The 26682-nt window shown below is 36.9% G+C and overlaps 2 protein-coding genes across 6 annotated transcripts in view; both read left to right on the forward strand.

Moving 5' to 3' along the window:
- Positions 1–12539, forward strand: part of LOC117237506 (low density lipoprotein receptor adapter protein 1-like) — a 33832-nt gene extending 21293 nt beyond the window's left edge. For all 3 annotated transcript variants that reach the window (XM_033501534.1, XM_033501531.1, XM_033501532.1), the window contains 5 exons: positions 5091–5284; positions 6686–6798; positions 8195–8436; positions 10140–10297; positions 10423–12539. In XM_033501534.1, the coding sequence (XP_033357425.1) occupies positions 5091–5284; positions 6686–6798; positions 8195–8436; positions 10140–10297; positions 10423–10608 (893 nt within the window). In that variant the 3' untranslated portion in view covers positions 10609–12539. The remainder of the gene's footprint in view (positions 1–5090; positions 5285–6685; positions 6799–8194; positions 8437–10139; positions 10298–10422) is intronic.
- Positions 12540–14526: 1987 nt separating this feature from the next.
- Positions 14527–26682, forward strand: part of LOC117237569 (beta-1,4-N-acetylgalactosaminyltransferase bre-4-like) — a 39316-nt gene continuing 27160 nt past the window's right edge. For 2 of the 3 annotated variants that reach the window (XM_033501669.1, XM_033501667.1), the window contains exon 1: positions 23403–24098. The gene's annotated coding sequence lies outside the window, so the exon portion shown is untranslated. Of the gene's footprint in view, positions 15097–23402; positions 24099–26682 lie in introns of those variants that run through there. The other variant, XM_033501668.1, reaches the window with a different exon arrangement.

Genomic DNA, 26682 nt, shown 5'->3' on the forward strand with positions numbered 1-26682 from the left:
TTCTTATCGTATTTTCAGTTTAATATTAAAAATGCTAAAACTTTTGCCCCGAGAAAGTTTATCGGCTTGTTTCTATCTGACTAGTATATATCTGGTAATAATTATTTGTATTGTAGCGAAATTGTTTGCGAGGTCCGGACGCAATTAGTCGGCTCGGTAACGCAACTTTAAAAAGTTGTCGGTGCAAGCATACCGGAATTGGTGGCGTGTCCCTACCTTTCGCTGCCTTTTGTTCCCTTCGCATAATCAAGGAAAATGTACCTCCGACGTATCTCCTACCTTGGAAAACCAGCCCAACCAGCCATTATTCTTCTTCGCGTAACGGCGGAAACCCAACAAATTATTGTTCCAAGACGAAAACGCCGCATGACTTATCGCGAACCGTGAACTCTCGCGATAGAAGCCAAGTTATCTTTCGATATTGTTGATTTCTTACTGGTTGGCTTGGTTTCGTAAAGGTTCGCAGGAGTAGAAGAACATAAAGAAACAACAAGGAGAAAATTGTTGGAATGGTAACTGTAATTTATGTAAAGGGATATATATATAACTGGCCTTCTCTAGTCATAGAAGTCCATAGAGTTAACGATATGGTAGCGCGTCTTCCTATTTGCTGGAAATAAAGATCTCGAGTTTACCGAAGCTAGCTTTCCCAAGCTTTGAGGATTTTCACTCCTATCCCCTTTGCTGCTTCCAAAAAGGGCGGTCACCGAAACTCCTTGCTACGGAAGCTTCCGTTTATGCCTTGATTATACTTTAATGGTCGAACCGTTAACACCGCATAATGCACAGGATAAACTCAGTGCATGGTTTGAAGATTATTTTCGCGATATTTTTGAGGAGAAGACGCTGTTGAAATTTCAACGCGATACATCCTGCTTAATCATGAACTCAATTTGCTATTACATTGCTGTATAGGTACAAATTCGAAAAAGATAAAAATTTGTTAGTACGAAATCTGTTGTTACTAAATCCTTTCCGAATGTTTCATCGTTAAGGGATTAAAATATCTTACTTCTCTTTTCCGTAAGCCTATTAGAAGCAAGTTACATATATCAACAGTTATATTTATTGTAACATTGACAGCCTATTTCATTTTAGCTGCTGTGTATCGCATAATAATTTATTCAACGTCGCCACTCCGTTAACATACAGCATCAGTGTATAATTCATAAGAGAATTATCTTTAATGAATATTTAACGGCCCGCTGGTGTTATCGGTTGTATGTTTTTATTAATACCGGCGTATTTTTAAATTAGACAACCGTGCCCTCGGCTTATAGTCGTGCTTGTTTCTTGTTAATCGATGCGACACCGTGCAGAGTTGATTTAGTAGCAGAGGTGTTGATATCGATGTGCATGAGACGGTGAAGATACGCATTATTATTAGGCGTGAAATTTATTTTTTAATGCAGGAAAGTAGATTGGGTTAGGTTTAACAACATGGAACCCTTTGTATCTAGTACATTAATTCTATATCAAAATATTTACAAATAAAAATATCGAATAAAATGATGAAGTCGTTGAAGATACATATGTATGTACGTGTATCTAAGATATATGTATGTACATATACATATATATCTGTCAGAAAAGGTACTACCTGAAGCTGGTTTTTGAAGAAAATGAAATGAAAGAGCTCTCTACACAGGTATACGCACATACACAGATGCTTTCATTTTGAACTTTTGTTGAATACGAATCTTATGGTATATTGCGGCTGAAAAATACGAGAAACGAAGGGTTACTCGCCTCAATGTCGGCGCTTCTTTCTTTGGGTATTTCCTGCTACTGTTAACAGAATCTATGGAGCAAAATATACGCCAGAATGAGAATAACGAATCTAGAAATATACATACGTACTTCGATAAAAAAAATTGGACGTGTTTCTAAAATTATTTGTGTACACGGGACTGTTATTCGGTTAATTCTATCGAATCAGTCCACGTGATTAGCTTCGTTTGCATAATTCAGGGAATTTATGTATCTACCCAGGCATCAATTGAGAACGATCAATGTTGCATCGATGATGCACGAATAAACAATGGTTGCAGGTATTAACGAATCGTAATAGGCGCTATCGCATTACCGTGGATACGAGTGTTACGGTGGCGTTTATTTATCGATTGTGGGTTGACGGAAAACAAGCAATGGTTTGCGGTTTTCTATAGCACGCGTTGTTCGAGATTAATACCGATCAGCGCATTGCTTCTTCTTTACTATGCACATCTTTCTAACTATGTTTTCTCAGAAAGCTGTAAATTCAAATTGGCTTATAGTTAACTTTGTGAACAAGATAGCTTCAGTTGATAATACAGTCGAAGGATTCATAACAAAAAGGATCCTTTGTTGAATATTTTATGAAGTTTGAAGAAACTGCAGTATCTTATAGCGCTATGATATACTATCAACTAGAACTTCTTTATGTATTTCCGACTTGTTGTAAGCTGGATTCAGGGTTTAAGGTATAGAAAATTATTCAAGTAATTCTTTTCTTATGGACCGTATTAAGCATTTCTTGGAAAATGGAGTAAGAAGCAACAAGGCTATGGCGATAAGCTGAAGTCCCTATCGAATGAATCAGGCCAGAAGTAAAAGAGAAGTAAATCCGATATCCAAGGGTCACGTGGATATCGTGGTAAAAGGCCTGGAAGAAGATTTAATTTGCGGCTCACCACTCAGTGGCCGGGCTAACGGAAAAGCTCGATTCGCTATTTTTCACCTTCCCTTATCGTTTTTTTTTTTTTGTTCCAACAATTCGCAACGTTTCACAGAAATTGGAAATTGGCAAATTTAATAATAACCGTGCCAACGAACCACACGAGTTCATACAGGACAGATAGATATAGAAAATATTTTGTTTTAAAACAAAATTCAATTATTCCTTTTTCTTTATTTTTTCAAATGAACATATTTTCCACAGCTTTTTCCGAAACTCTTAATGGTTTGTAATCTGTAAAAGTGTTCCGCTGGTAGCAAGAGGGTAGCAATTCTAAGACAATGAATTTCTTATGCCTAAAGAAAATTGGATCCTTGTGAGTTAAAGCATGTCGGTTGTGCAAGTAACTTACTTTTGTACACTAGACGGTACACAGCACCAGCAATGCATAGTAGTTGCTGAAAAACCTTACGTAATTACTTTCAATTCTTTCGAGACGCTGCCAGGTCCAAAGACCGTCGTCTTGTATTTGTGAAGTGCTTTTACTTGAAAATCTTCAACAGTGCTCGTCACCGTCGCATCGATATCAGCCACGAGTTTCTCACAAGAAACCCAACGCGTTAATGCACGTTTCGCCGCATAACTATTCGACCAGTTATCGATTGTATTATAAAATATGTTTAATGTTTATTTTATTCGCACTTCGTTTTTTCGCTCTAGATATATACTCTCAGTACCATTTAAAGATGTCCAGACGAGTCAAAATAATATTTGGATGGTTTGTAACGTTATGTGAATAAAAACAAAGAACTCGACGAGTATGGAAAATATGCGAGCATAAAAAATTAAGATGGATCCTTTGTTAATTATCTCGCGAGATAGTCGTTTAGAATGCTAACCTTTTCGTCGAAGAGAACACCAGGAAACTGTTTCAATGGACGCCCCGTTGCTTTGTGCGAATTCGTAAGAACAAAGAGTATCGTTGGACATCGAAACAATCGTCGGATCATCTAATTGAATCGTAGACGTGGGAAAGCTGTGTGAGAAACTTAATTGGAGTGACGTTTGGACTGAAACAGAATTGGAGGACGTGATTATTGAACGAACGAAGTTAAAATCCAAGTAACGCAAGACAAGTAGAAATTTTTCGAGTCACGATCAAGGGATGTTTTAACAACTTTCTGTTTATTCTATCTATTCTCTCCGAGGAACTAAAGGAAACAAAAATTTATCTGACGTACCATATGGTATTCTTTTTAGAAACTTGTGACATTTATAGAGAAGATTCGTTTCGGTCAAAGAATTGAGGAGAAACATCGTTAGAAACATCTGAAAGTATCGAAACCGATTTTCCTTCGGCGCAGAAATGTCTGAAGTAGAAAAAACTTCTCGTTCTACTCTTGAGAAACTTTTACAGCTTCTCCAAGGAATACTTTTGTCGTTTGCTCTATTGCACGATGCCACCATGATATATTTTCTTGCCTTCTACGTGAGAATTGCTCGTAGAGTTTTAAAAGTTTATGAAGTACAATAATACCGAGAACTGTTCTCTCGAAATACAAAAATGGTTGTTCGTGGAAGATTGTCGAAGAATGATAAGAATACACTGCGTCCCATATAAAACTACGCTAAAATTTCAATTTTTATACAAGTTCGTGATACAAGATACAACACGATAAAATCCGATTACGCGTATACAATACTAAACAGCTAAATTTATTAAAAATGGAGCAGATCCCTCAAGAAATTTATACTCTGTATATGACATTTCCAGGTCAGAATAAATATACAACGTATTGTAAAACCATGTCCGAAACTGTTCGAACGTAAATCAAATATTTCTAATTATCCTATCTGTACTCAAAGCTCCTTCATAATTGGTACGTAACACGATACAATTCGCTTGTGGAATGGAATCGGTCTATCCTTGGGTGATCGATAGAAGGTGTCTGAACTGATAGGAGATGCATCAAACGAGAATACCGATTGCATGATGCTATGAGCATCCATTATTGGCACACGTGCCATTCCCGACACGACGCGGTCAGAGAACGAGACTGGTTTACGTAGTTGTATGTAGCAAGACTAATGTTACACCGATCATCCCCCATTCCATTTACCGACGTATTTATCTCCAGCGAGCTGTTATATGCTCGTATATACCTGTTTCGATTAGAAGATATTTTCCTTGTCTGTTATTTTATTCTATTATTCTATACATCAGTGTCTGTACGCATCTTCTTAATGTATTAACCGGGTCATTCACTAACCAGAAACTCCTATTAATAAATTAAAAAATAACATCTTACAATGTTCCGAAGAAGAAATGTGTTTCGATTTAATTCACAAAGCAAATTAATGACTGTCAGCGGGGAGGCAAACGAACGAATGTTGTAAGATGAGTTTGTATAATGTGTTCGACGTTAATTTGCAGAACTATGCGAGGAATGGGCTCTAGCGAATAGTCGCGAATGCGTAGAGGGCAGCGGTTCTGCTGGTACAACGCACGATGAATCTGAGGATGCATCGGAAGCCAGGTTCACCCTCAAATATTTAGGTAGTACCCTAGTCGAAACACCCTCGAGCGAAGAAGCTACGGCTGAAGCCATCAAAACCGTCATTACTATGGTAGGTACACTTTGATCCATGACTTTTATAATTACACGTTAACAGGCTAAAGCGTTTTTATGTATTAGTTTGCATCGCGAGAAACATTTCCCCGAGTAAAATTGCTTTTTGCAGCTATTTCGAGCGCGATCAAAACGTTCTTGAAACGGGCGAAGAAGACGACATGTAAAATTACGCATAAATATCCCCGGCGTACAACCTCGGTAACAGCTAGCTCATTAATTTCTCGACGAAATAAATTACGACGTTAGATAAGATCGATAAACGTTCTCGACTTGGCAGCTAAAACTTGCCGTTAAACCTTATAGAGATCAACAACAAATTTACTTTCTAAACTTTTTTAATTTTAACTAGCGATAGTTTAAACTTCACCCTTGATGCGCTGCTTTTTCTGTATCATTTTAACAAAGTGATTGATTACAAGGGGCATTTTACTTGTATACGGCACCGATCTATCCATTGTTCTACGATGCAATTAAACGAAGTCAATACATTTAACAAGTTAATTAATTTGGTTTAACGCGAAAGTTAATAGCTTCGTTAATGACAAATTTTGTCCGTTTCCCTTGAATAATTCTGTCCGTTTTCAACGATGTTCCGCGTAAATTAGATTTTTCCGTTTTATTAAACGTCAAATTATTTATAACCCTATCCTCTATTTTATCGCTCTTCTGGGAGACATAGTTACCGTACAATATGTACAGACCAGCTGTCTTCAAATTTTTTAGAGGATTCAAGCCAGCTTAAATAATGTTTTGGGGAAGTTAATTCGATGATTTTACTCCGACGTTTATTCTGGCCGAGTTTCACGATTACATTACTGCAAAATGTCACGGCAAGTTTACCGTTGCTCGAGAAGATATTTCGTTTCTCGAAACGGAATTAGCCCTCTTTCTTCTCGTTTACTTTGAACCGTGTTTCTACAGCGAACTGATAAAGCCGTTCATTAAACAAATATATTTCTCCTGTGACGACAATTATAGTGTCCCAAGGCCCTTGGGCCGAAATGTTCATTCACCGATGAAACAAAATTCGCCTCCCTTCGTTTGTACCAACAATTTAGCTTCACAATGTATATCTACATATATTAGGTGGTCCGAAAGGTTTCTTTCGTTTTATAAGGAAATAATGGATACACAACATTTTCCGTTTTATATTATTTTATCGAATTACGTATGACTCATTTTGTTCTATCAAAATAAAGATCACACCGTTCGACAGGTTTAGGTTTCATATTTGTACAAAGATGCATGGTTGCAAAAGACGTGTATGTAAAAGAAAGACACTTTTTGGGCAACCTAATATATATATTAATTACTTTTTTAGAGTTAACATAAAGAGAGTTTACGAAATTTTATGATGAGATTTTATGGCGAATGAAAGGTTCTTTTAATATTGTAGGCAAAAGCAAGCGGTAAGAAGCTGCAACGGGTCTCTTTAGCTGTGAGTTTAAAGGGTATTAGAATGACGGACCTTGCCACGGAAGAAGATCAGCTTCAAGTGTCTATATACAGGTACATATGAAACAAGACAGAACTCCATGAACGTATCCGAAGCATTTCCTGCTTTGCGAAACGCGTATACACACGTCAGTCACGATTGGAGAGCTGTAATCGGACGAAACCGGATTTGTTGGTTCTGGCTTGTTGTACATTTCCCTTTGCGTCAGCCAACGTAATATCCGATATTCAGGCTAAAATATATTCGAAATATCGCGCAATGGCGACGAGCAAACGTTACGTGATTCGATTCTGGAATATTATTCTCTTTGTCAATTTGAAACTATGATTTCCCCAATGGATCTTCCGATATCTGAATTCATATCGAAATGAGAAACCGTATCGTTGTTTTTCCTCTATTTTTTAACCTTTTTGCTTGTTTTTGTGATTGTGTTTACATCGTCAAAATATTCTCTTCGGAAACAATCATATGGGAAAGCAATTACAACCAACAATGCTATTTGTGTTTTCAGTTTTGAATATTTTAATAAACGAACGACTTTTTTTCGATACTTCTGTTTGAACAACACCATTAGAAATAGATTAAAGATAAGAAAGAAATTGAATATGATATTAATATCATTTCAATTACAGTGTTTTTTTACATGATTGTAATGCGTTTAAAAAGCATTCTGGTTGTAATATGAAATTATACGGTTCATAAAAAGCGAAGAAACGTGGTAACGACTTAGGCTATATATTTTCTTAATCACACGACATCCTCAAGTTTCACTGTAATACACCGAGGCTGTTAATGCCACTTTGATTAACTCTGGGTTCATATAAACGACTAGAATTTATACACGATTAACAGATAAAATTTAAAATTATGGAATATCGCTTCAATTCACACAAGATACTCTTAATATTTACTCGTGTTGATATTATGGTATAGTTTTATTTTACAAAAAGACACCTTTTATTTTAATGACTTTTAGTGACTTTTAAGAGAGTTTGTTATCTTTGAATGATCGCCAGGCTTTTGTTCTTTAATCTCGCGCAGTTTAAACAATAATTCGAAATGTCCTTCACGTGTGCTTTCAGAGCAACTTTTCTTTATAATTCCATTGTAATTCCTTTGGTACGTATTCCTTTGTTGCGTAGCGAAAATAATTGCATATTCCTGGTTCTCATACATTTTTACAGTTCGCGAATATTCGTGTTTCTCGTTTCATCAAGATATTCACGTTATAAAGGCCTCGATTGTAATTATAGCAATTATGATAACTGTATCATAATACTATTACTTAGTACTGTATAGTACTACTTAGTACTAGCAGTTGAAACAGTGTTATGCTCTGGCATTTGTGTAAATTTTAACGAAGAAAATGGTTGTAGTAAAACATGCCGAGGAATCATAGTTTCCTTTAAAGTGTTTGTTGTGTATATACGCATAAGCAATTCTTTTCAGAATTTCATATTGTTCGGCGGACGCCGCTCACGATCATGTGTTCGCATTTATCGCAACAAATTTGAACGAAACTATGGAGTGCCACGCGTTTCTCTGCCCCAAAAGAAAAATGGCGCAAACGGTAACGTTAACTGTGGCTCAGGCGTTTAACACGGCTTACGAAGCTTGGCAGCTGTCCCAAGCCGATCCTAGAATCCATCACGCTCAAGATAAAAGCCCCTCGTTAACTGATGATAGGAATGGTAGGTAAATTATTTATTCTTTATCGTAATGTTTTAACAATACCACGCTGCGTTGGATACATTAAAGCACTACATTCTGTGCACTTCTGCAATTTTTAATTTCCTGCAAATGTCGAAAATCCGTAGTCTGCACATTACAAACGATTTATATCGTATAGCTTTTTCTTTTACACAAAGCTTTCGCAACAAGATAACCGATAACAATCCTGTAACTAAGAAATAATCAAATAATAAACCGAATGATGAAATTTGTTACACGAGGAAAGAAAGTCAGCTTCGATCTAGAAGCTTCTGATCTGTTGTAAAAGTCCGTGCATCGCGTCGGTGCGATGCAGTAATATCTATGTGGTTGTGCACTTAACTCTCCGAGAGTGCGGATATTGCGGAGAGCTTCGGAGAAGGTTACGAGTGCACCCTAGGAAATTGTCCGGTAATATTGAACCTTGTGCGCACCGAACTACAACGCCGTGGGAAGCTAGAACAATTACAACTCGCGTGTTTCCTTCATTCGCCCAAACATTGTCGAGCACGTTCTCCCCAAAGAGAATTAGTTATGATTATTCCTTCGATAACTATTTACGTATTAAGTTATGGAATTTTGGGATGGAAGCTATGGTATTAAGGACAGAATTTTATTTTAATTTGGAAACAAAGGTACCTGTACTCAAATAGATACCTATTGAAGAACGAACACTATTGAAATATCACGCATTCTTTTTCCATGATTTTTACAGAATTTTACGCCCGAAATGATTGACTCCTTGTAGAATCACCAAACAGTATATTTCAATTACTTGTTCAAAAATTGACTAAAGGTATATTAAAATTCAATAGACGATCAATCGACGTATTTAGGTATTGGTTACCACGAAATTTGTTAAATGTTACTGCTAGAAAACCAAGAGCGATGCTCATGAATTTAGAACATTTCTTATGTTACCTAATACATATTTTAGAAACCAGGTGGCCTTTCTCAGAATGTTTTGTTACAAATTCTATTAAAAGCTCGTTTCGTAACTTGTTTCTCTTTTGAAGATATTTAATTGCAATATCTAATAATTTTTTTAATCAATTCTATCATATCATAATAACAAAATAATGATACAGAATGTGGTCATTAGTTATCAACACATAATCCTTATTTGTATTTTCTTGTAATTAAATTATATCTTGTCAAAAATGAAGAAATATCCAGGTATTTTCGGGTGGTAATGCAAGCATAAGGATTAAAATGTAAATCAAAGCAAATAGTCTTCGGATTGAGCATTTTTTATGAATGCGCAGGTATTGGTCTAGTGCTATGTCCTGTAATTAACGAAGCGTTCCTGGTTCAGGACTATGAAATGTCTCGGAGTTACCAATTAGCGATAAGCGAGAAATCAGTGTTTGTATGCGAAGATTCTACTTGCACATCACAAAGACTCGTGGATACTGGTGTACATGTGGGTCGATAATGAAAGTGTATCTAGGAGACCGTACCGTAGAGTTGCTGAAACAGGTTCTATTTCGCAATCTATGTAAACTGGATTTGATAAACCATTATTTATTGATTATTCCACGTGCGAAGCGCTCTGACAAGGAACTTTATTCAATTGACTGTTGACGTTATTCGATTACAAGACTCGTAAAAACATTAAAAAAAAATGCTATTGGATTTAGGAATTAACTGTATTAAATATTCTTCGATTATTTTTCGTTTTTAGAAAACAACGAAAAGAAGAAAAACGAAGAAGAGGCAAAATCCGTAAACAAAGTTAACGAACAGAATAAAGACAATGCTCAGCGGCGTAATGCGAACGATACGCCGAAAAATCTTCTAATTGATTTGTCGAATGAGACTAAAGCAACCGGAAATTCATGGGTAGGCAGTTCATTTTAATGTGTTTCACGTACTGTCATTATTATGATTACATTTTTTTGTTATATAAAAATATTTCAATAAAAATACTTCGACGTACGAAGATATTGATGTTTCGATATTTTTAGGTTTGCTTCGAAGACGAAGATGGTAAGAAGATACAGAAAAAGAGTAACGCTATTAGCATTCCCATGACGACTTTGAGACACAGCACGACGTCTGCGTCGCACCACGTTATGCCGAAGCCAACGACAGGCTTCAAAATTCAAAATGCTTGGGGTGAATCGAGATCTGTAGACTTGATGTGTTCGTAGCAGGCGTAGCCTTCGGCCGATAGCTTCCGAGACGTGCCATTAATCACCGATCTCTGGAAGCATCTATCGAATAACGGCCAACCGAGGAAAATCAAGCAATAGACTAATTATTATCGTCGAACTCACGATATACCATTAAACATCAATGAATCGACTCGTTGGAAGAAATATTCTGCAGCAAATGCCATTTCGAGAAAAACAAGGTGCTGGTCGATCGATTCCAACGTAACGCTCGGCTGATTTCTAAACAAAATTTCCTGTTCTGTTGTGACAAGACTACCGAATACGCTTACCGATATTTTACAAATATCACGGAGTCGACGATTGAACGGTGATTTTTGTTGTGGTGATTTTTCCATACATTTTACGTCCTCGGAGAACTATCGATATCGAGCGGTGCTCGGGAAAACAAATAAATCGACAGAAAGTGGGTTTTGTTTCATCACCAAGAAATGGGAGCAATTTTTGGAACCTTTTTGTATGATGCCTGTATCCGTGCCAATTCTTTCACACATATCGTATACAATTTTATATTACTGTATCGTGCGCGTGCGTTTACAGCAAGTTTTACTATTTTAACACTATATGTATACCAAAACCATTTATTTCCGAACGATTTTGCGTAAAATCAAAGGATACTTAAGAGACGACATCAAATTGTCCGATCATCCACGACGAAACAAAACGAATTCCTATAATTCTCATTAGATATAATCGAATTTTATTCGTTGTTAAATAGCTGGGCTATTTCTTAGTCGGGCGTTCTTAAATTTGTTTCTACGCGAAAAATATATTTAAAGCGTATTTTTACGATTAGGTAATAACAGAGAATATACTAATTATACTTTTTATATTATCTATTTGATTTTTTGATCTTATGTTGTAATTTCTAAGAAAGAAATATGTCTTGATATTAATTTTTGTCCGTTTTCCTTTTTTTTGTTAAAAGGAAAATTAGTAGAAATTAGTTTTATTTTTTTTTTAAATACATATTGATAGATATTGTCAGCAAGACGATCTTAGTCAAGTTTATGAAATAAGAGTAATTTGACATTAAAAACATGCATTGGTACGTATACTGTGAAAGCATGTATCTATTTAACACGTTCATCATCAAAATTCGTAGATAATTTATGCGGAATTTGCATTGAGTGTAAAGTATGTCGCTTGAAGGCTTACTCGCGATCTCTGAACTACACGTCTATCTACGATAACATATTTGTGATTAATCGCGAATATAATTAAGCGGTCAAGGAGTTGCTTTCAAGAGTTTCAAATCAGACTTTGAGTTGTTGCAAGTTACAATCGTTATCGTATCGTTATTATTATATTAAAAGCTTTTTAAAAGAACTCTTTTCCTTTTATCGCAAGAATATAATATACACCGCATTGACTTCTTTTTACGATATTTGAGCAATTTTATATTTATGTTACATGAAAAATCATATTCATCCCCGAAGAACGATAGCATTTATGACGTACGATGTTACATTATAGATATACGAAGGTTTGTTGTCTGATAGTTGAACGTAGTCGGCTATTTTCGTAGGAAATTCGATAGATGTATAGCGCAAAATGATATTATACAATCATTGCTGTTCGTAACATTCACACTTATTTGTGAATCGATGTTAAAATTGCCGGCCGATTTGTAGCTAAACTTTAACGTTCAAACCTTGTCGAGCTTCGTGTTCGAAAACAAGTTAGGAAGCGATACGTATTTGTTGTTGGATTGTTTCGTTGATTTGTTAAACAAACTATAGGAGTAATTGATATTTTGTTGGTGAAAATTGCCAATAATTTTGTATGGTCATAATACGATCGGCGGGGTGCGTTTTTGCAGTTGTGCCACGGTTGTGCAACGTCGCTTAATATCACTAAGTGTTTGAATATAATTACACGTTAAATACACTCATACATATCCAGTCGTACGTTATCATTGAATAATTCTGGCCTATCCTATTTCCTCGCTCTTGATCTTAATGACTGAATATCTACTTTAAACATTGCGTGTGTTCTTGTAGATTTTGCAGAAACGCATTAGCTATTTACAGTATAGCTTTTATTGATTTTATGTTTCATAAGAATGTTTCTCTGCCTCCGTAAACACATTAAAGATGGCGATAGATATCAGCTGCAAAAATACAATATTCTAACGTAGATATGAGAATAGCATCTTTTCTAATCAAATGGAAGTCAGTGTACTGTTACGTTTAATCTAAAATAATTCGAATAAAGTTCTCTCATTAAGTAGTTGTACTACGTACCGAAAGATTACACGATAAGGTAGTTTGCTATCTTACTGTCACACTAGATGGAGACGCTTACACAAAGTAAATTCCTTTTCCAAAATTGATTATATTAAATTATATTAAACGAACTGATTACAAATACTATTATCAAGGGCTCTAGCATAACTGAACTATTATCATTAGCAAAATTTTGCAAATTACCGGTGCTAATCAATTCTTTTGTAGAACTGTAACAAGTTTGGCAATAAAGCAAATAAAGTCGCGTTGGTTAATTTTACAAATTGCAAGCCAGCTGATTGTGCTATTCGGGGTAAATAATTTTAGAGCAAAAATTGGAGTAGGTTAAGTTGAGTAATTACGTATAGATATAATCTGGTGACACATGAATATGTATTTTGGTGGGCTATTCAGAAGGTAGCAAACACTGACTACCTATACGAAGCACAGGAGAGGACGTTAATGCAGAAATGTTTCGAGGTTACTCTATAGAGAGGAGGTAAACGAGCGCGTTTCAGACGAAGAAGAAGAGAGGAAGCGTAGAAAGCAAAGCCGGGAGGACGAAAGAGGAACGTGCGCGTTGTGCGAATAGAAAGGGCTGCCTCGTCGACCAAAAGACGAAATAGACTACTCTTCAATGTAACTACCTAGGCGCTGTTCGGTTCTATAGGTGTGTCCCAAATACGAAACTGCTTTCGGCCAAGTTTTTCCAAATCTAAACTTAATTCTTTTTCAACATATTTAATTACGGAAACAACGAAATACCCATTTATACAATAAAATCTCAATTATTAGAATACCGATTAACGGAATTGAACAATCAAACTTTAACAAAGATCTATATCTGTATACTTGAAGAATTTTTTGAAAAATATTATTCTTGAAAGATTTGAAAAGGGACCTTGAGCGTTGAAACTTTAATAAGAGTCTATATATACAATTGAGAAATATATTTAATTAAATAAAATAAAACGCAATGATCATTTGAAATACTTTTATAGGATTTTCTAAATGAAGCACGCAAAGCAGAAGGTCTGTTCGTAAGTATCGATCGAGGCTCAAATAAAATAGTCTGACTGTGCAAATTTAATCACGGTACAGATAATATGATGGCTAAGAAAATAAAAATACTATGTTCAAAGAGTTCAGTATCAATAGAAGCGTGGAACGATTCAAGGACTGACCGGCTACTGAATTCGAAAGACTTCCTTTAATAGATTTCCTCTCGTAATACTTAAACTGCTTCCGAACGGTTGAAAAGTTATAATACTCGATGGTATTTCGATAAAAGTTGGATAAGCTATGAAAGAAACGAAGATCGAAATCGTCAATTTAAACATTAAAAACGATTTATTCTTTCATTCCTCCTACTTGTTTCATCTTTTCAAATTTCTAACCAAACAAAATTGTCGACAATTTACAAATACGATACATCGATTTCTATCAAGATAATGCGCAATGCAATTTCCAAGTATAATCGGTCGTTTAAAGCAAAAATAATGTTTGCATAATTACGTTCCCGCTTTTTAGTCTAAAACGACAAAACGATCGGTCTATTAAAATGTAGTACGGAAAATGGTGGACAGATGTCGCGTCAGGTGCGTGTAAGAGTAACAGTCAATATGGCGTCTTTGAACAGTAATAAACCGCGTTCTCGTTTTTGACATGAAAAGTTACTAGCATCACCGCATGTAGGCGCTGTCGAACGTGTATCTGTCTCCGTGAGAGCTTTTCCTCAAGGATGTTCGCGGTAAAGAGCTTCGAAACCGGAGACTTGCGTCTTCCTCTATTGTCCAAGTTTCCCGCAGGATGGTCCAGCTGCAACGACAGTGACTGGTCAACAGACAGTGACATTCTTCTCTTCTACGTGTCATCTCGCCGTTTATCCCGCAAGGACAGTGTCTGTTTTACCGTGCGATCGTGCTTCTGAGAAGGAGTGGAGAGAGCGTGCTCCTGCAAACTGTCCGTGTATAGTGCGAGTTCCTCGTCCTCTTTGACGATGTTTTTTGCCAAGAGATATCGATACAATCACATGGTTGACTCTCGTTGTTTACTTAATTATAATTCACCGAAATACTAATAACCAATCAGTTGACAAAATGCGTGCGATAACGTTGGAATTCACTGCTGAATCTGATACTCGTGGGCCTAGAATCTGACGTGGATTAAGGAAGCTGTGCTCGGTCGTGCAAGTAGAAAAATCCCAGGAATCCGTAGCCACTGCAAGCATCGAACGATCGTAAGTACTTTGCAGTCGTAAAAACAAAAGACTCGCGAAACTGTCAAGCGGCTTCGATCGCGTCCTTCGCTATTTTTTTCCACTCATTCGCTCACGTGACAGCTGACGGCGAAAGGGCTGTCACGATGCCACCGAAATGACAACGTTTCTTCGACACTTTGTAGATTTCTCGAAACTGTTCACTATTTACGTTATATATTATTACACTGTAAAATGCAACTTTTTTGCTTGACTTTGATATATGATTTAAATCTCCATCATCGATATGTAAATGGGTGTTTCCAGAGGTTACATCTGCACGCGAAATCGTTCCGCTCGCCGATATCGAACAAATGTTTACAGAATGCAAAAAGCAAAGTATAACTGGCATTTATTTGTTGCATATGTATGGCTCGTTCTTTCTATGTATAATATGTGATTTCAGTCAGTCGGAAATTCGTTATTATGGGGCTGTAATTATATCTTTTACAGCTTTTTGCCCCATAATGGAATTAACATTTTTCGAGAGATTTGCATAATCTTCAGGATACGAATCGGAATAAATTTCTGCTACGTGAAACAGGTTAAGAAAATGGCCGTGAAAACGTTTCAAAGATTTGGAAATGTCGTAAGATAACGATATCTGCAACATATACTCCTGAGACATTAAATAAGGCAAGCCAATGAGCGGAATCGTTTGTTAGACAAATAACGCATCCTTTATTCTTTATCGGCGCAGTCTCTTCAATGCGATCATTGTTGCCACGTCGCTATTGTATTCTTTCATCCATAGAGTACCGGAATCGTTTAACTGGAATTATTTCAGTGCGAGATGTTTTCGTTTATTGCAATCGAGGTTTAATTAAACTGCCGCGTAAGATACATTTTGCCTGTATTGATAAATTTGAAAGAAGAATCGCCATTCGACTATTAGATTTAACGAATGACGACGCGACAATCAAACGAATTTATAGCTATCCCAAAAATATTTGGGCATGATAGTAACAAAATTTAAATATCGGCACATACTTAACACAGGCAACGGATCAAAAATATGGTAAGTCACATTTTCCATTTTTTATACAAGGACCATTTTAAAATTCAATACATTGCCGTAGTACATAATCGACAGTATATGTCAATATGCAAAGACTGAAATTCAGGGGAATCCGTGCAAATCCACTCTCAACAACACATTAGGTTAAAACAATGGGGACCGTGCGTGCGATGACCTAAATGCGCGATAGTCCGCTTTTAATCTGCCGAGATGGAATGTACGCATCTATAAATGTCAGCTTGTCACGACTGACAGTAGGTCACCAATTTTTTAGTTGGTCTTTTCCCCTTACTCTTTACATTTGATCTACGTGATCGATTAGTTAGATTAGACATCCTCCACCATCCCACTACGAGAAAAGCGCAAATCAATCACGCGTATCTATGTATTTCTCTACGTTTCTTACGTGGTTTCTCGCGTAACTTTTTTTTATTGTACTGGGTCAAGCAAAGAATACAGCGTCTTGTGCACTGACCTGACTAAAACGTGACAACAGGAACGACCTTGCACAACCAGTTGTTTGACGTTTCGAAGCATAAAAGAAAACCACATAAAGGACACTTATCTTTGCTAAGCAATGTGCTAATTGCGTAACGTGGTGTGAAATTCAAACACAGATAACTAGTGGATTTTTTACGCGTTCTAGCCGTTAAAAATTTCGCGTCCCAGTCGTGATGGACAAATTACTTATCGTAATTATTGATATAGATAGCTCTAGTGATATAGATGTAGTATCGTGGACGAAAGGCCTAAGAAATATCGGGCGAACTACAGACAATGTCGCGAGAGCCGAGGCGCTGTCGGCTCCATCAATGCATTACCGGGTCCTTCAGGTAAATAGGTAAATAGCCGAAAAGACCTTCGTGACCCTGGCTACGAGCGTCTGTAAAACACGTGTGCGGTGGGCCCAGCAATAGACAATAGAGCGCTACAACGGCCCAAGAGGCAGTCGAAAAAGCAGAGTGCGAGTCGAAAAGCAGAGAGTGCGAGCCGAGGAGCCGTGTGCGAGTTGAGCGGAGACAGAGGTTGCGAGTGGCGTTGCCGAGAGAGTGTGGTTTGCGCTGTTTTCTGTGCGTTTGGCGTGAATAGTTCAGGTTGAACAACAATCGTCTTTTTCTGTCTGATTAACATCTCTATTGTCCACTCTTTGTAAACACATTATTTCACGATATTACATAGATATAGATATAGTGCTTTGAAGTAGCAATATGAAACAAGAAAGATAAAAATTCAATCTGTCGAACAACAGATTGCGAAATTAACTCATTCCTAACTATCTTTTATCTTCGAAATTAATCATCCTAATTCCTCGATTGCGAAGGATTTCTGTTTCTAATCTAGCCGGATCGCAACTTGCATTTCTCGATGCTCTCGCTTTCAATTTCATGCTATTTTATTAGAAAAAGGTTTGCCGGTAGTGTATAAATTTTCTACGTATAACCAAATGACATTTTTATATTGTGAAATGTACTATAAATTGCAAAATCGCATTTAAGGATTAAATACCGAATTATCGGCTTTCATAAACTGAAAATGCAATATATAACTATCTTAATATAAAATCTCGGAATGGCATGAAATCCTAATCAAGGTCGCAGCCAATCGGTTCGATATAATTTATAATTATCACAATTATCTACTGCCTACATAGTGATGTAATTAGAAGAGTTCTAAGAATTCTAATATCAGACAAACCTAAAAAACAGATACAAAAATAAAATATACGTGCTATGGAAAATTGAGTACGTTTAATTTATTCAATTAAATACTAATTATTTTTAATTAGTCATAGACTAAATGATTAAAGATGCTTACGACGAAGTCACGATAATTACGGCAAGAAATTCCATCGTGCTCATCTCGTCTCTCTTACCTTCCACCCTTCCGCGATAGTGCATTCTCATCACTTTACGAAACAGGTTCTCTCTTGGTGGTACTGTAGACATTTTCGCTGTAAGCTTGTTTCCTTTGTTTTCTTCAGCGTTTATCGTCCACAGATTATGATAAGAAACGAAATTACTTTGTTCCGCATCTTTTTAAAGGTGTCGCTGTAGCTTTCGTGTATTGCTTGTAATCTACGTTCGAAATACGCTACTGTTCACGAAGATCCGGACACTTTTGTAACGACAGTACATGGACGTTAATAAAATACACAATGAATAAGAAACTCATGAGTGAAAAGAATATCTGTCATCTCTTTATGGAATTGCACATATGTGTTTTTATGTTTTCGGCCGAAACATGTGTTAGCAGTAAACGAAGTACGTATCAAATGTTTTGTGATCTATATTAATTAGAGGCGAAAGATCGAGCAGGGCGAGGAAGAACATGCGAACATAATAGCAAACAAGAAAGAGACCAGGGCACCGATGAGTTATGAAGCTCGTAGCTCGTTTATTATCGCAACGGCGGGGTTAATCACGCTCCGTCTAACGATTTCCTTGTTAAACCGTGCACTGCTGACGATGCGGGGCGGGGGATTTGTGCTATTTCGCGGTACCTTTGGTAAGATGGCAAGTTAACTTTACTATCCTGAGTTTTGCGGAGCGAATCAACCGAAGAAGCAAGAAAATTGAAAGGAACAGGCAGAAACACCGTACTCTGGTATGCCGTAAAGCTATTTCACCGACTAGTTATCTGACTAGTTAAGCGAATCCATAAATACCACATAACATTGAAAGAACATTTTAAAGAAATTTTGTAAACAGACTGGGGAAATATGGAACCGAATTTCATTGTTAGCATTTTTATTATTCTCGATATTATGTCTATTTCAAGGACTATTGTGACCAGTCTCGAAGCTTGATGAACTTTAGCTTCTTCATACTTTTACCAGTTACGTAAGTTCTGGTAAAATCTGGTGGATCGAAAGAAAAAACTCGTCCGTATAAGATACAAGTGTTTCGTTGAAAGGATAAAACCCTCTCGCTGGCTTGCATTTCTACTACCATTTAATTAGGTGCATTGATATTTTTGGGTAGTTACAATTTAGCAAATGTTTCTAGTTTCTCCTCATTGAGGAGAAGCTAACGGTAAATTCCGCCACATACAACTCCATGGCTTTCGGAAAATATGTTCCTCGTTCTAGGAACTCGCGCCTCTCCGTATATTACCTTAAACGAGTTTGCCGCAGATCGATGTGAACTACGTGTCTTGCATTGAAAGTTAAAACTCTCAAAAATATTTTTTCAAAGCACAGATGTATACTGTCCTCCTTAAATAAAAAACTAAAGTATTTTATCACTTCTTCTTCGTTCGATTTAAAGAACAAAGCAATTGGCATTGTTCCTTGTTATTTTTCGTATCGCAATATGTAAATTGCATTTCTGTAACAACCAAGGATAAGACTGATGTTTGATATTGGTTGCGAGCAGCATTTGCGACTCATAAATCTCGGAGCAAAAGGAGAAGCAATTTCAAGAGTGCTGTCATAACGACTTGTCATAAATAAACGTATCGATTGCTGTTTGGACAATTCTATTCGTATCGCGAATGCTGTGATAGAATTTTCATTCGGTACAGATTTACATCTTCCTCACGAAAACGTTATATAAGGAGTAAAGGATGCTTTACTTCGCTTTCTAGTTCCCTTCGAAAAAGTTGGAACTTTGAAGGACTGAATGCGAAAAATTGGAGAAACATATACATATATATATATATATATATATATATATATATATATATATACACGTATATGTAGTTCAAAATACTTAAATGACCATCTCTTACGTTAAAGCAAAATTATTCTATTAGCGGAATAGCGTGTGTTATGATTAGATCGGATAATCAAGCTCCTATTGTACATATCACTAGAATTCATATAACAGGAGTTGATAATCAGATAATAGCATTCAATCTGCATGTATTTGGTTAATTGGGTATTAACTAAAATTTCGTTCCAATAAATAGAGTTCAAATGGAGTATGTAGTGACTATTATATTGTATCAAGCAATATGATACAAATTACGTTACGATATGAACATAAGAGGTCGTCGATTTCTTTAAACTTACTTTTAGCATGTTGATACTTGTGATAAATGTCATCAAACAGACTATAATCATTGATTCTAGGTTTCTAATGCGAGTGTACATGCAGTGGTTATACACAGTTATTTTCTGTATTCAATGCAAAGCACAAAGGTAGTATTGGTATAAATGTGTAATAGGAATATAGTGTGTGCAACACTATACAACACAGCGTTTCGGTTCAATTCTCGATATTACCTCTTTGAAATATGGTCCTTTCAAACGTAATTACACTTTTTGCATACACGCAACAAACCGTTACAAGTTAAATTGCCACTGTGAATGAACATTATTGCGATGCAACAAGGTGTAGCAAATATAGGATTCTTAGTTAAATATGAAATACAATATCACGACTATGCGATTACTTGGCAAATTCTAACGTTAAATAACGATTAACGGTTAGTCAGAGTTCTTGATCAAATGGTTCAAAGTAATTTCACTTTTTGTAAAAACATTATTGTCTAGTAAGTAACACACTTCCGATTTCGATCGGTTTCTGATAAACGAGGAAGGCGTGAAATTATTTCCACTCGTGCTGGATCATCTCCTTTCAGTGTCGAGTACAGACAACTGATTATGATGTAGCTACTGATTATATTAACTCTTCAATAAGGTAAAAGAGATTATATAATGAACATAACGAATCGGTAAGATAAAAGATTATCGAACAATGAACAAGCAATATAAGTAAATAGGAAATTTGAATGATCAGTGAATTTTTCATTTGGCAGGATATTATTTATAGTTCGAAGGACTGCGATCTGCAGCAGGAATAAAGAGATTATTTCAATAGCGTTTTTATCTGATTATCCGAAAAGGAGTAGGGTGTAAATTGGCCAGGTTCCAAGATACCTCGTCAGCATTCACGGAGTTTAAGGGAGCGCGAAAGAGTATAGAAGCCAAGTCGAATGGGAATATATATTTTCCTTATCAGTTTTTGCACGGAGAGCTCGAACGGTAGCTGCCTTCCGTACTCTTTCCACGAACACAGCAACCATAGGTCGTCGGCCGAATTTAAAGGCTCTGTTACACGGATCAACGAGATGTTTTATGGGAGAGAGAACTAATTGTAGTCGATTAGCCTCGGGTCCAGTCGCCCCGAAATGAATCTGTCGCATCGATAACGAGAAACAGCAATTTCGAAGGATCTACTCAAACCGGCTGCCTAAATTATTCAAGTCACGTAGGGAATACTACGGAGACTCGATATATTTTGGCTGGTAACAGCGGGATATCGTGTTAGGGCAGTGCAGTTTGCTCGTTAAACATCCCGTAGGTTGCATGGTGCTTCACGGTAACGGAATATTCTATGAAACCGTTTAAGCTCGTTCCGAAATTATCGAGGGAACAAAGACACGGTACGTTAACCAATTATGTCCGCCGTATATATTTAACGGCCATTAAAGAAGTTACGCGGTGAAAATTCCGTAATGTTAAACGGAAGTAACTGGTGCCAATAACTTGATTCAAAGCGGCGGATGCCAGGTTCCATTGTCTTTCAGAAAGATGAGCGAGAGACGTCCTCTCATGCATCTCACGCCCGCGGCAAGAAGCTCTTCCATCTTTCCTTTTCATACTTAACACCCTAGTCATGCATAATACAACGTATGCGCACATGTCTGAGGAAGACAAGCGCACCGGACGCGAACTAGCGCGTTACACGTTGACACTACCGTGAGAAGATCGCAGTGCCAAGGTTAGCGTGAAATCTGCGTCTCGCCTGAAAGCAAATATAAAGGTTTGGCCGTTTTAATTAGATTAGAAATGTAATTGTGTAGAGAAAGTGAGATTCGCCTGTGCTTAAAAAATTACTCGGAGCTATAATTTTCACTGCGCTTCAACGATTCCAATTTACGGAACAGACTTATCTTACGATTTAGAAGTTTTTTAACAAAATCGTGGAGAAAGCTACGCCACGTTAATTGTGCAATATAGTGTTACACGATCCGATGCGCAGTAAGTTCGTTCGTTTACGAACGAGTCTTTGTTATCTTCGAAACGCTACGAAAGATTAACGATGAGAATTTTTATAATATCGACTAAAAATAGAGCTATAGATATAAATATATTTGATATTGCGTATATGAATGAAAATTATGGGTACTCGTGAAACGGGTAACCCGTATGCTTGACATGGTTTGGCTATGCGCCAACAAGTTTGCAGGTAGCGATATAACTGGTGATTACTATATCTTTAAACTATACTACCGCTCAAAGTTACGTGAACAGTTGCCTACCTTTGACAGAATTTGATTTAACTTGATAATTATTATACAAGTTGTGTTTGCTATGAATTCTTCAATTGATTTCGTTATTTAGATTTGATTTGGAAGCAATAAATTCCTCCGTTTTTGTAAGATTAATACAGTATTGGAATAAATTAATGCTATAAACTGTCGTTCATAAAGAATGTGACTTAGTCCACTTTTCGTCTCAATGGCTTGTTTCACTTGACCGGATGTCCTATGGGTAATCTCGATTAAATTCCATTTTTAGGACAAGTTTGCACTTTTATGTGACTCGCTTTTCTCATTTAAATATTGTACAGGAAATGCAATGAAATTCACCAGACCGAAGATATCACGTGTCTCGGTATCATGCGTCCGCACGAACTTTAATTTTGTTTCTGCGATCAAAAACGTCGGTGTCCTGCGCCCACTCGTCCAACGATATTCATTATTCATCCTATCCCTCAGTCCTTTTTTGCAAAGCCGCAGGCTTTTGTGATACAAAGCACGATACGAACTTTTTCGAAATAAGTAGCTATATACATAGTACGCCGAGTTTTTCATCGCTCGTTTACATCGATTCTTATGTTATCATTACAATGGACGCGTCTTTGCGTGAACGATGAAATGAATTTTTACTAACGCGTAGTAGATATACAGTACCAGGTTTATTATGGTTGTATAATCATGTCTATGCTATTGGCGCGAATCTCGCTCACTGTAACCATAATCTAAAGGTTATCACAAACGGAGCGATATTTGTTCGCGCGAAGTTACAATGATCGAGATTCACTAATGCCGCGTGAAATTAACTGTAACCTTGGTCGATATTTTGCGGCGCATTTTATCAATGCATGCAAATGGTTTAATTAAAAAGCGCATTGACTCGTGTCGACTCGCAAGTGTCGACGACGACCAATGTAGCGAGCAGAGCTCGCGCCTCCGGCCAATCACGCCTGCTGTCATTGACTCGGTCGTGCTTTAGGTCGACGTCGACGTCGGCGTCGCGTCGTTTCGCGGCCGGTCACCTCGCCAGTCTTTGCCGAGACGCCGCGCGGGTCGTATCCGTGTTTCTTTCGATCCTTCTCTGGGTTTCTCATTCACGAGACGCGACGCAACACGAAGAGCTGGTTTTGCGATTCGGCGTTGTCGATGTACGACGCGGATAGCAACACGATCGCTAAAGAAGAAAAAGAAACCGAGCAAAGAGGCAGGAAGAATTGGCAAAAGGACAAAAAGTAGCAATCGAGTGAACGAGAGTCGTGACTGCAACGCGGAACGTTGCGGCGAATGTCGAGTGAATGGTGACGAGATCTTGTAGGCTGACAAGGGGAGGGCCAAACGTGTACTTACGCGAAAACCAGTTGCGTTGAGAAGGTCAGTTACTGGCTCGATGCGGAGAAACGCTCGATAGAACCGATAGTTTTCACTGTGGCCGTCCAGAATATGCAAACAGGTAGTGCGTTTTGCTTTGGAAAAAAATACATTTTTCGTGATCGCACGCATCGTTTTTCGACTCGTACGAGTCACGTTTGAAGCGTCAAAGGCCAAGGTTGTCGGTTTCGCGTAGGTTTTAGTCGACGAACAGAGACGGAAAGAGAGAGCGAGAAAGGAAGGAAGCGAGTATCTAGCACGTGGGCGAGCACGGAAGAGTAACCGGCCTCTGCGCGTCGTCGTTGACACAAAGAGTAGAGAGAAAGTGGGAAAGGTAAGTGTTATGTAACACTGAATACGAGAATGCCGATTCAAGGGGAACTGGCATTAACTCTTTTCCTTTTCTCGAGCATCTGTGTGAAACGATTAAACCCAATCGGCGATTCACTGCTTCTGCTCCGATCGTGGTCTTACTCCTGGTTTGATATCATGCCAGTGTATTTATACTCAGTAATTTATATCCTAACATTTAACGTATCTGTTTTATTTGGAAACAGTGTTTTATTTGGGCACTTAAATTAACCTGTTATTCCAGTTAGCAGTTGAAAATTCTGTCGCATCGGTAGTTGTAATGGTATTCATGATTATATATAACATGGTGTTCAACTAGATTAAATGTTCTACTATTCCGATATTGCATTTCGTTAGAAAGTAAAATGTTTTTACGTCTTCTTCTTTCTTCAAAGCAAAATATGCATTACGCAATCATTATACAATACGATTACGCTCGACTAGTTGGGAAATTTGTATTTCCAGAATTTAATATATAAATTAGTTTTAAGATTAGAAGATCGATGAGATTATCACTGAAATATAGTCATTCGACGTCTGGTGCGACCGCTACAACGTTTATGGATCGTGAAAAAGTTTGATAGAACTTTATATTATTTGCAGAATAAATTCGCGCGTAATATGAAATTAATTAGTAAATAACGAATTGCCGATGGAGGAGCAAAGAGTGAGAGAGCTGATTATTAGAACGACTTGAGTGATTATATGACTGCCATTGACCTGCTGTCGCATTAGCTCAAGTGACAGTAGGTCTAACTGTCATAAATTGCAACGCCCCCAGAAATGTCACGGTATCGTGACATCGGTGAATGTATGCGTTCGATACCGATACTTAAACAATAAATGATAATGTAGCGTTTTTCTGGGTGGAACTTATGTTGACACAACGATTTGTTTTTCATCGGTAATTTTCAATGAAAAATTACTCTTAATTTGCCAGGGGCGACTGATATTCGTGACAGTGACTTGTCACAGCACGATATCGAAGAAAGTATATACATATGTAGTTATTTACAAAAGTATTGGAATATCTATCATAAAAAGCTTCTATGGATATATTACGTATATTATGTAAAATTTGTTTAAATTTTATTTCCCCTAATTCTTGATGATATATTTGATTGAAATATGAAACTTATTCTTAGGTATTATACAGGTATTATGTAATTATATATTAGGTATTATGTAATGAGTAATTTGCGTATTGTGTCGATTTATTAGTGGTGAATAAATAAGTTAACTACACGTGGTCGAGTTTTCTTCGTGATCGAATCTCAGTCAGAAAGAGTAGCTAAATTTTGTCCTTTCAGCGATGAATATTACATAAATGCGTTAATTCAGCTGAATAAATAAAATTCGGTTTCATTCATTTATTCATACATTTGCTGTTCAAGTGTTCCCGAAGATATAAACCATTTTGTAATGAACATAATTATCGGCCTGTCGTTATTATTATCTTGTCATACCTATACACATGTGCACATAAGATTAGTTAGCGAATGGAAACGCAAAATCACATAATTTGAGTCAATTAGATAAAAATTCCAGGAATCTCTGATATTTATTTTTTAAATGAAGCGATAAACGTCTGTTAACGAACATAAAATTCTATTAACTATTTATACTTTGCGAAGTTACCTCACATATACTTTGCTGTATTATTTCAAAACACCGACATTATAACACACGATCAACCAACGCTGTTATTCTGCGATCTCTCTGTGCATTTACAATTCGATGTATTCCAAACACAAAAATTGTTGGAACTTCTGATCTGTTGTCGTATAAGAACCTAAAATGTGCTTGAATAAATACTATAATTCGAGTTCCTTAGATAAAAAAACATGCAAAAACATTCAGCCGACGACGTATTGAGAGTCATTAAAATTCACCAGACTGTTTTTATTCTGGGTTAATTAATCTCGATGTTATTCTTGTTTCACCATTTTCACGACATACAGGTTTTGTGCCTAAAACGATCTAAGTGCGTAGTAACGAAACGCGTTTTCATTTGCTTGGTTAGCCCTGTTACATTTATGCTCGTTTAAATGCTTTGAGCTGGTCGTTTTTATTCGAGGATTGAAATTCATCCGAGAGCGAGTTTCCATTTGCGTATTCTCAACTATCTTTTTCTCATCTTTCCTCCCATGTGTCGTGTTTTTTCTTTTTGGTATAAACAGTAAATCACGCTTCAACGATGAAACTCATTTAGTTTAGTTTCATGTATTAGTCATTGTGCGATTTACCATATTGATACGTACATTATTGTCTATAAATTCTCATATTTTTTAAAACCAACTTTATCATTTTTATCAGCCTTTTTCCCTTTATCTTGTTATTTCTGTCGAGTGCAATATTTTAAGAATATTTACTATATCTCAAAAAATCGTCTTTCGTTTTAATGCGTAAAGCGAAACAATTTCGCTCTAAATAAACTTTTTTCCTGTCAAGGATAGATCTGTATCGAGGCGATTCCCGACGGTGAAGTGATACTTTGTTCATTTCATTGTCTAATAACGTTGTGGTAAGCGTATATGTGCTTGGTTAGTTTAAAGGTCGATCGATTT

This window comes from Bombus vosnesenskii, unplaced genomic scaffold, assembly GCF_011952255.1.
Source record: "Bombus vosnesenskii isolate JDL3184/JDL3185 unplaced genomic scaffold, Bvos_JDL3184-5_v1.1 scf7180000013379, whole genome shotgun sequence".
Classification (NCBI taxonomy): domain Eukaryota; kingdom Metazoa; phylum Arthropoda; class Insecta; order Hymenoptera; family Apidae; genus Bombus; species Bombus vosnesenskii.